This window comes from Poecile atricapillus, chromosome 4 (assembly GCF_030490865.1).
Source record: "Poecile atricapillus isolate bPoeAtr1 chromosome 4, bPoeAtr1.hap1, whole genome shotgun sequence".
NCBI classification, from domain to species: domain Eukaryota; kingdom Metazoa; phylum Chordata; class Aves; order Passeriformes; family Paridae; genus Poecile; species Poecile atricapillus.
In genome coordinates, this window is record NC_081252.1 from 49,100,514 (window position 1) to 49,109,336 (window position 8,823).

General features: G+C 39.0%; 1 protein-coding gene across 3 annotated transcripts; it reads right to left on the minus strand.

The window, feature by feature from the left end:
* Nucleotides 1–1,195: 1,195 nt before the first annotated feature.
* On the minus strand, nucleotides 1,196–8,568 carry EXOC1L (exocyst complex component 1 like). Of its 3 annotated transcripts, XM_058838205.1 has the most exons (4): nucleotides 8,253–8,364; nucleotides 6,937–7,086; nucleotides 4,681–4,811; nucleotides 1,196–3,654 (listed from the first exon to the last, which is right to left on the minus strand). In XM_058838205.1, exons 3-4 carry the CDS (start codon nucleotides 4,780–4,782, stop codon nucleotides 3,391–3,393), a joined length of 366 nt encoding a protein of 121 aa, XP_058694188.1. In that variant the 5' UTR covers nucleotides 4,783–4,811; nucleotides 6,937–7,086; nucleotides 8,253–8,364; the 3' UTR covers nucleotides 1,196–3,390. The 3 variants fall into 3 exon arrangements, with proteins under 3 accessions (XP_058694188.1, XP_058694187.1, XP_058694189.1); XM_058838204.1 differs by lacking the exon at nucleotides 6,937–7,086 and having other exon boundaries at nucleotides 8,253–8,568; XM_058838206.1 differs by lacking the exons at nucleotides 6,937–7,086; nucleotides 8,253–8,364 and adding an exon at nucleotides 4,993–5,019.
* Nucleotides 8,569–8,823: the final 255 nt, after the last annotated feature.

An 8,823-nucleotide genomic window follows, 5' to 3' on the forward strand; every position in this document is an offset into this window, starting at 1 on the left:
TGTATGACTCCAAAACACAAAGGAGAAGTATGAGAACCTAGAAGGAACAGTCTAGAACAGGTTCCCTGCTCTGTTTCACTTCCAAAACTTTTTTTAAAATGCTGCACTGACCTGTATCTACTTAATTTAAGATTCAAGAGAAGATTAGTTATCCGTGGTAGAAGAGGAGAATTTCTGCTTTAAATAAATAAAATTTAAATAAATTCTACGTTTTCCCATATTCTTAATTCTGATGTTGGCTTGAGTGTTTGAAAATATATATATATAAAAAAACGCCACCTATCTTTTATGACAGCTTCTGCTTCCCTTCTGCCTGTTATGTGAGCATGAATTTCTGTTTGCTTATGATCACTCTCCTTCATTTTCTTCTCTCAGGAACAGACTTGGCTAATAGCTGTTCCTGCCTTTTGAAGAAAATCTGCATTATATCCTCAATCTCATGTATTCTTTCCATCATGTAATTGAAACCTTTTAAAAGAATGCTACAGATGCATTTGTGTTAATCCTTTACTCCTGTAAGTTTCTTCCTATTCAAATTTTGTAGAATTCTTCCAGGATAACTAGATGAATCCCCAGATACTTTATTTCAAACTACATTCCATTTATCTAAGGTCAGGAAGTGTGATGTAGGAAAGAATTCCACATTAACGGAAAGATGAGCTATTTAGGCTATTGAGTCTTTTCCATTCATAATTTAGCATATTCTCTGTGTCCTGTGGTGCAGCTGTGCTATGCTCACCACAAAGTGACAGTGTCCCTGAGACTTCCCACAGCACTTACAGGCAATTACAGTGCCTGGGTAGTTGACATCTTATAGAGAATTGCATTAAAGTAAGGAATCCCTAGATTAGGTCCACAAAGATCTTTTAAACTACTCTTCCTTTTGATAGGAACTGAAGTAATTTACATTGTCCCTGGTTTTTCCATTCCTTTTGCTCAGACTGACTGATCAGTTAAGAATGTCTGAAATATGATATTATCAGACAGAAGAATTTCCAGAGAGATTTTAATTGCATGTTCTTCCACATAAAATGAAGGTTTATGTCTTCCAATATAGTCCATTACATGTTTGTATAGTAGAAGAATAAAAATGTATAAACTACTGATGAAAGTCCATTAAATATGGTTGAACATTATAGTAACTTTTTATCTATCATCAATTTCTGAAATGACACAGACAATTATTGGGCAAGAATTCAGTATGCATGTACTTTATTTCAAAAGAATGCTCTGAAGTGCTCATTTTTAGAGTTCTATGTTTATTACAATTACAAGATGAATGATGAAAGCTTTTCCACCCAGAAACATTTCCTTGTGCCTGTTAAGCACAGAACTCGTAGATATTGTGGAAAACATTGTGACCTCAGCAACCAATACACAATTCAAACACGACAATGTATCATAGATAACAGTAGCATGAATTATACTTTCTATATAAGATGGTTTTGCGGAACCTTGATGTTGGGCAAATAGTTCTTGCAGATAATAATCAAACATCACAACACAGCTACTTGCACAGCATTATCCCAAAGACATTCTCAAAAGAACAATTACATTCTGCAACCAATCACTAAAATTACAATTCTTCTCTCTAACAGCACTTAGGTGGCAAATTTAAGACCTAAGTCCTTAAAAATGCCAGATGATTTGTGTTACCCACATAAACTGCCCTCACAGCTGTCTTACTATACAGTAATAATTAAAGATCTGTGTTAGAACCAATGTAATTTGCAATATATGCCTAGAATAAAAATTTACTAATACGAACTAATCAAAGATATGGGCTTTCCTATGTACATGCAATAAGATAACATTTAAAGTAGAAAGCTGTACATTTTACAGGTTTTCAAATATATTCTCACTTAACTTGATGTTATTTCAATTTGGAATACAACGTATTTACACAAATATTTTCAAAGATGGGAGTTCACATGAAAGACAAAAGCAAAGTACAAGGCACAGTACAGCACAGCACCCTTGCACAGCTATCCCATTTTAGAGATGGCAGGTGCTGAGAGAGGACACAAACTCTGATTTACTGGGAGCTGACATCACTCAGCTCCAGGTCCATACCCGGTCTAGTCCCCAGCCTGCCTTCCTGAACTCTCGTGGCTGCCAAAGGAGAAAATTAGTTTTCTCCTGCAGGACATTCTGACCAGAAGCTTCTCTGAATGGATATTCTTTTGGGTTGGTGTTGCAATCTTCTCCCTACAACAGGTTGGCATTATTTTATTTACCATGGGATGAACAGCCAGCTAAGTTGGCTGACTGACATTGGGCAGGAACAGTATGCTTCTAATTAACATTGTTCCTCTTCAGCTACTGTTCAACACAGCTGCCATTTCTCCTCTGTTTCTACCATAGCATACTGCTATCACAAGTTCAGCTGCTACATTTTGTGAGCTGTTCCAAACCCCTCAAGTAGACTCCACCGCATAGCAAATGTAGCTCTAAGTACTAATGTGCCTTTATGTAGTGCACTGAATATGCTTACACCTTGCTAGAAACTGGTGAAAATAATTATCAATATTCTATGAATTTTGAAAACTCTATCACTTGCCTACAAAGTAATTGTAGTAGTGAACAACTACTGTTTACGTAGTATTTTCTTATATTTTGGTTCAGAGATAGAGACAATTTCTGTTCCCTAGCTACACCTGTTCATAAGCAATGAAGGGCAAGAAAGGAGACATTAGTGATACGGAAGTTCTGAAAGGTCTGACAAATAAAGCAATGTTGCTTAAGAACATTTGTTTTCTAAGACAATATCACAAATAATGTCAAGGCCAAAGGGAGTACTAAATGTTCTGTGGGAAAAACAATATAGTTGTATAGGTGAAAAGTTGGTCCCATGGTACCTGAATGCAGTACTCCTATCCATCAGGATGAGAATTGGATTCTTGAAAGGATGTAGATATGATCTCTTTAATGGAATTCTGTGTTTCAACACAGTTGGAAATGGAAATGTGTATCATTCTCATACAGAACTCAACTGAATACTTTTTTTTCCTACTTCCAAAACATAAACTGTTAATGCTCTTAATGCTGCAAAAGTATTTCAAGCTAATAATGAAAGTAATTTATATCTCCATGAACATATAAGCAAATGCTGAGCTCTGCTTACATAAGCAATCCCCACTGACCATGATAATTACTGGTTCTATGTTTCCAGTCTCTTGTATGTATTAGTATTTGCTAGAGTGAGGAACTCTTAATATATATATAAATGAATTATCAACTATTTATGTAAAAAGTATGCTCCACTTTTTACTTACATGTAAAATTAAAGAGGAGACACTGCATACCACTTACTAACTTTTTGATCAGATGGTTTATGAAATGCTGGTCAGTGAAAGTCAATCAGTCACCTTAATGTTAGAAAATACATCTTTAGGAGAAACGACAGAGGGAGAGGCATAGAAGGTTGGAAGCATAGAAGCAAACCCTCATAACTACTAAGAAATCTCTATTACTGGATGACCAGATTGAATCATCATTTAGATAGGTGTCATCAAAGTTCACAATCTTGAAGTCCTTCTTAAGGTACATCGCATTCAGTTTGTTTAGTGTTCGAGCAAAGGTATATTTAGATGCACAACTATATGCTTCCATATTGTAGACTTTGTTGAAATGCATATCAAAATATGGATTATCCTAAAAATAAAAAAAAATAAAAATTGAGAGAGAATGAAATTACTACATGCATTACAGTGTTAGAATTGCAATCTGTTGTTCTCTGCACAGCTGCCCGCAGGGCTTTTTCTCAGTATAATGGGCTCTAAAGGACTTGACATACCTCTGTTATTCATCTTAAACAGTCTTTTAAAACTTTAAAAAGTAGCAGCTGTAATTCTTTGTCATTGGGATTTTTTTCTGAGTAAAACTTTCTACGTTTGCTCAAGCAATACACTGTACTTTATTGGGATTGTACAGTCTCATTTTGAACTGAATCAATTTGTTATGTTGCCTAAAACACAGTATATGAAAAGCACTTGCCTTGTACTATAACTGTCTATCTCTGTGGGAGAAGTATATTGATTGCTCTTCCTGCCTCAGTTGTATTTCTTTGTGCTTTCTGGCTCTTTGACACAATTAATCCTAGCAACAGATAAATTCTTTTAAATTCTATGGATATGAATACCTATTATGAATATTTATAGCAGCGTTAATTACCCCATGAGTCTGAGGTTCATTTAGGTTTTTCTTTAATCAAAAATGAGACAGACTTTTGTCATCCCAGTTGTGAAAGGCTGAATAATTTCTGAAGAATATTTTAGCACAACACTTCAGAAGAAAGTCTCCATAAAAATGTTCAATGAAATTTTGTTTTCAAATACGCTCTAAAATCTATTACAGTAACTGCAGTTTACACTGGAAGATGCAGATGGAGAATTTTGTTACCAGTTATGATGACCAAATTAGAAAACACCCAGCTTCTGCCTCAGATATCAATCAGAGAGATGAAGGTTATAATAATAAACTAACAAACAAAAAAATATTGCCTTCCTCTCCCCCTCCAACAGTACAAATGCGATGTGGAGCCTCTCACATGCAATAAAGACAAAATTCCTTAGTAGCATAACTGTTTTTCAGACAATACATTTTAAGACTTGTATCCCGACTTGCAAAACAAGAAAAATATTCTCTATGTACATAATCCACACATAATGTAACACTTACTGTATCTGCTTCTTTTCCATCAATCATCTCAAGATCTTTCAAAAACCACTTTTCAACTATTTCGTATTTCTCCTCTCGGTCCACTCGCCAATGTTTAACCATACATATTTCTACTTCTTTATTTTTAGTTACTGCAAGAAAAAAGTAGTTTAGACATGTAAGTACTTCCCAAAGTTGCAATAATTAAACCATGACAGGCAGGGCTGTATAGGGCTATACTGGACTTGATAGCTTTATTTTGCACATATTTAGGAATAGTGCAGTGTTGTCAGTCTATGAAACCTGTCATATTTTAGTAAATTTAGGATTTACCTTACCCACCCTGTGAAGAAAGAGTCTTCTCTGTTCAAAAGGCTTTTGTGTGAATTCACTAGCACTTCCATGAAATCCTCATTCTGGCACTGGGTCTGCATCACCCTACTTACTTCAAGAGGGAGACTTTTTGTGGTGCTGCAGTTAGAAAATTGCAAAACCTCCATCAAGGTTCTGTTACATGACTTGTGCTATACTTTCCAGTCTGTGAATGAAGTTCTCTAATGAAGCCAACACTTTTTTTAAGTAAAACTCCCTATATAATATGTAAATGAAATTAACATTGACATTTTTTCTTAAAGCTTCAAGTTGTCCAGTGCTAAATTTAAAGAAATTAGTATTTTCCAACTTAGGCAGGAAATTAGATTAAAAAGAGCATGAAGATTTCTCTTTGCAATAACTACCATTATTAATTGATTACCTTGAGTGCTGAGGTGGAGCCTGGATTTCTGTAACAGACCATTATGAGTGTGAAAAGTACCAGAGCTTGAACAATCTCCTGCACATCCAGCTGCTGATGGCTGCAGGGCAGGCCACATTCCCAAGCTATCTGGTAGCCCAAGTTATGGTCAAGAAGCCACCTACACTTGGCAGGAGCATTTAGACTTCACAGCACAAGGCTAGGAACACAGGAGCAAAATGCTTTTATTTCTAAATACTGCCTGAATTTTTGAAGTCCCATTTTGAAACTTTTTCAGTTTTACCTTCCTCCTGTTAAAAAATCTCTTCTTCTCACCTGTTTATAAGAAAATGGTTATTAAATAACAACAAAGTATATATGTTGGTGATACTCCTTCTTGCCATTGCAAAGAAAAACTGGAAAATATAGAAATTGATCATAATTTCTCTCAGCTTATAGCTTCCTGGTCCTATGAATCATAGTTACTCAATCATTTTTAACCAAAAGACTACAACTGTGTTATCTTCCGTGGAAAAATTACAATGGGTTTAATTTGCAAGCAAATCTAGAAGATTAATCCTAGGAAGTCCTCTTCATACTTTCAGTTTCACCCATTTTGTTTGTTGGTTTGCTAGCTTGTAAGGGAATATGTTGTCCCTCCCTCAGAGATAAAACTAAAGGAAGCAAGCCCAAGCCCCAGTCCTCTCAAAAATACAAAGGGATGTCTTAGGGGCCCCACACTGCCACTGCTCCACCCCTCTGACAACAGAAATCCTATGACATAAGGACAGAGCACAGGTGAACTCAGATGTTTGGGTGGGTTATTTTCAGTTAAGAAAAAAAAAAAAATAGTTTTCCTGCATTTTACATAATGCTTGATCTTGCACTCAGTTAAAAGAGGCAAAAAAATCATATTATTTTTATAGAGAGCATGAGCTCAGATCTACCATGTCATTCTATTAGGCACTAAAAGCTTTGCTTGAGGAGGGCACAGCTATGGCAATACCTTCATGGAGGACAAAGTATTTCTTAAAGCCTTTCATGGGCTAAACACCTTTTCCAATGTCTCTGTAGGAGGATAAAATGTTCTCCCCACCATTCTTTCTTGGGTACATCAATACTGGGTTGTGAAAATCCCTGAATGGGGTTGCATTTCAGTTCTACATTCTTCCAGGGCTTATAATCTGTTTTGTGAAAGGATACTGTCACCTTGGTGCAAGAACTGGGACTTGCTGTTGTGAAAAGGAAAGGAAATAGTGTTGGCCATATGGCAAAAAAAAAAAAAAAGATTACTCAGTTACTCACAACAGGATTTTTTTATAACACACATTTCAAAAGGCACCTCTTAAGTTTTGCCTATAATTTGACTGATTTTTTCTTTTTTTAATGGTAATTTGAAATCAACAGAAACACACAGATGTTGCATTTGCAGGGATAAAATTTTAGATAATGTGTTTTGCTCCTAGAGAATCACAGTAGAACACAGTAGTTGCTGGCAGCTGGATGCAACCCATCTTTCAGAATCAGATTTCCACTCTACTCACCGCTTACTCGACTGTGCCTGAATATATTAAGAGAGTTTAATATTGATAGTGGAGAGATCCTACTCTGAATACTCTACATGAGTTTTCCTTTATGTCTTTAAAGACTTCCAATCTGATTAGAGGCTTATTTAATGGTGTGTTCTCCTCTACCTGAAAAAGAAATTTTTGGTAAATTTTTAGTAAAGATTTTAAAGGTGCATAATGTTATTTCTCCTTTTTGGATGTTTCACAACAGTGAACTGCTTATAGATCTCCAACATGCAACTAAAAATACTTCTACTGATAGTTTCATAAACTATGAATGAGATTGGCATTTCTGTATGTTTAGAAGCCCTATGATATTCAGGAATTAATTCCTTAAAACTATTTTTACAGTTCTAACATACAATGCTTGTTCTACTAAAATTAAAGGAGTACAGGGAACATAGCTGGCTCAGAGTTTCCAATAATCAGTAAAACAGCTCATGTATTCTAAGGACTTCAGTTGTTTAGAAAAGATAATGAACATAGAATACTGGATGCCATCTATGTCTCAAGTACACAGATTATTTCTACAGATTATATGTATTTGGAACCTGAAGAGGAAACAGACTGAAAGAATCATTCACTTCAACCTAACTGCTTACAGATGACATTTCTCCTTTTAGTATTTTTCAGTGGTTTGAAATAATTATTAAAAAGCCCTACACAGACAAAAACACACACACAAACCAGCTTTTCTGAAACCTATATGAAATAGATGACTCACTTGAAAAGAAATTTAGAAAATAGCCACATAATTACCACTTAAAGCAATCTTGTTCTAATCGAAGTTTGTGCTAATTACTAACTCCAATGTGTATTTATTTAAAGCACAAGTCTAATTTGTTGTTCAAAGTGTAATAGGGACAACATGCCAAACATTAGACCAAGACGAGGGATACTGCAAAAAATTTATAAATGTTTCCTGCAATGTTAATGCACTGTTGAAGTTTTCTGTAGAAAACCTGATTAGAACTACTGTAAGGGTTTGCTCTTTCCGGAGCAGTTCAGGCGCTCGCAGCACTGCCACGGCCAGGGCGCTGCCGCAGCTGCGGGGCAGATGCCGCGATTCTCCGCTGCCGTCCAAACCGGAGCCGGCGGGAACGAGACCCGGGACACAATGCCGTACCGGGGCTGCTGGCGCTGCGGGAGCAGAGAGCTGCGCTCCGTGCTCCGCCGAGGGGACGGGCCGGGAGCGCTGAGCCCCGGCTCCGCTCCCCGCATCCCCCCGCTCCCACCTCCCCTCGCAGAGCCGCCGGAGCCCGGCCCGGCCCGGCCCGGCGGCTGCCCCGTACCTGCGGCGCACAGGTAGTAGCGCTGGGCGCCCGCGCCCTCCACCTCGATGAACTCGTGCAGCCTCTGCCGCCGGGGGCCGAACAGCCTCTTGGTCAGGTCCTCCTTCACCAGCGAGGACATGGCACCCGCGGGGCCGCTCAGCGCCGGGCAGCGGCCCCCCGCGCCCCGCAGCCGCCACGGGGCAGCACGGCGGGGGCTGCGCTCCGGCCGCGCACGGCCGCGGGGCGCGGGGCAGGCATGGCCGGCTCCCAGCCCGCTCCCTCCCGGACACTTCCCTCCGCCCCGGGCAGCCGCCGTTAAAACTTGGGCCGCCGGCGCCGGGAGAGGCCGGGCCGCGGATCTCCCCGCCCTCCGTGCGGCAGCGGGGCGCTCCCAGCCGGGCCCGGTACCGCGGCCAAGTCCCGGAGGTGCTTCGGGACCCCGCCCGAGCTGTCCCCCGGCCGGAGGAGGGGACAACGAGCGGGGAAGGACCAAAGCAATCACACTAGAAGCGATTTACCAAAAAAAGAGAGCTGTCAACGCGATTCTTTTTATCCGTAGATGAAAGGGCTGAAAATTTATAAAGGAATT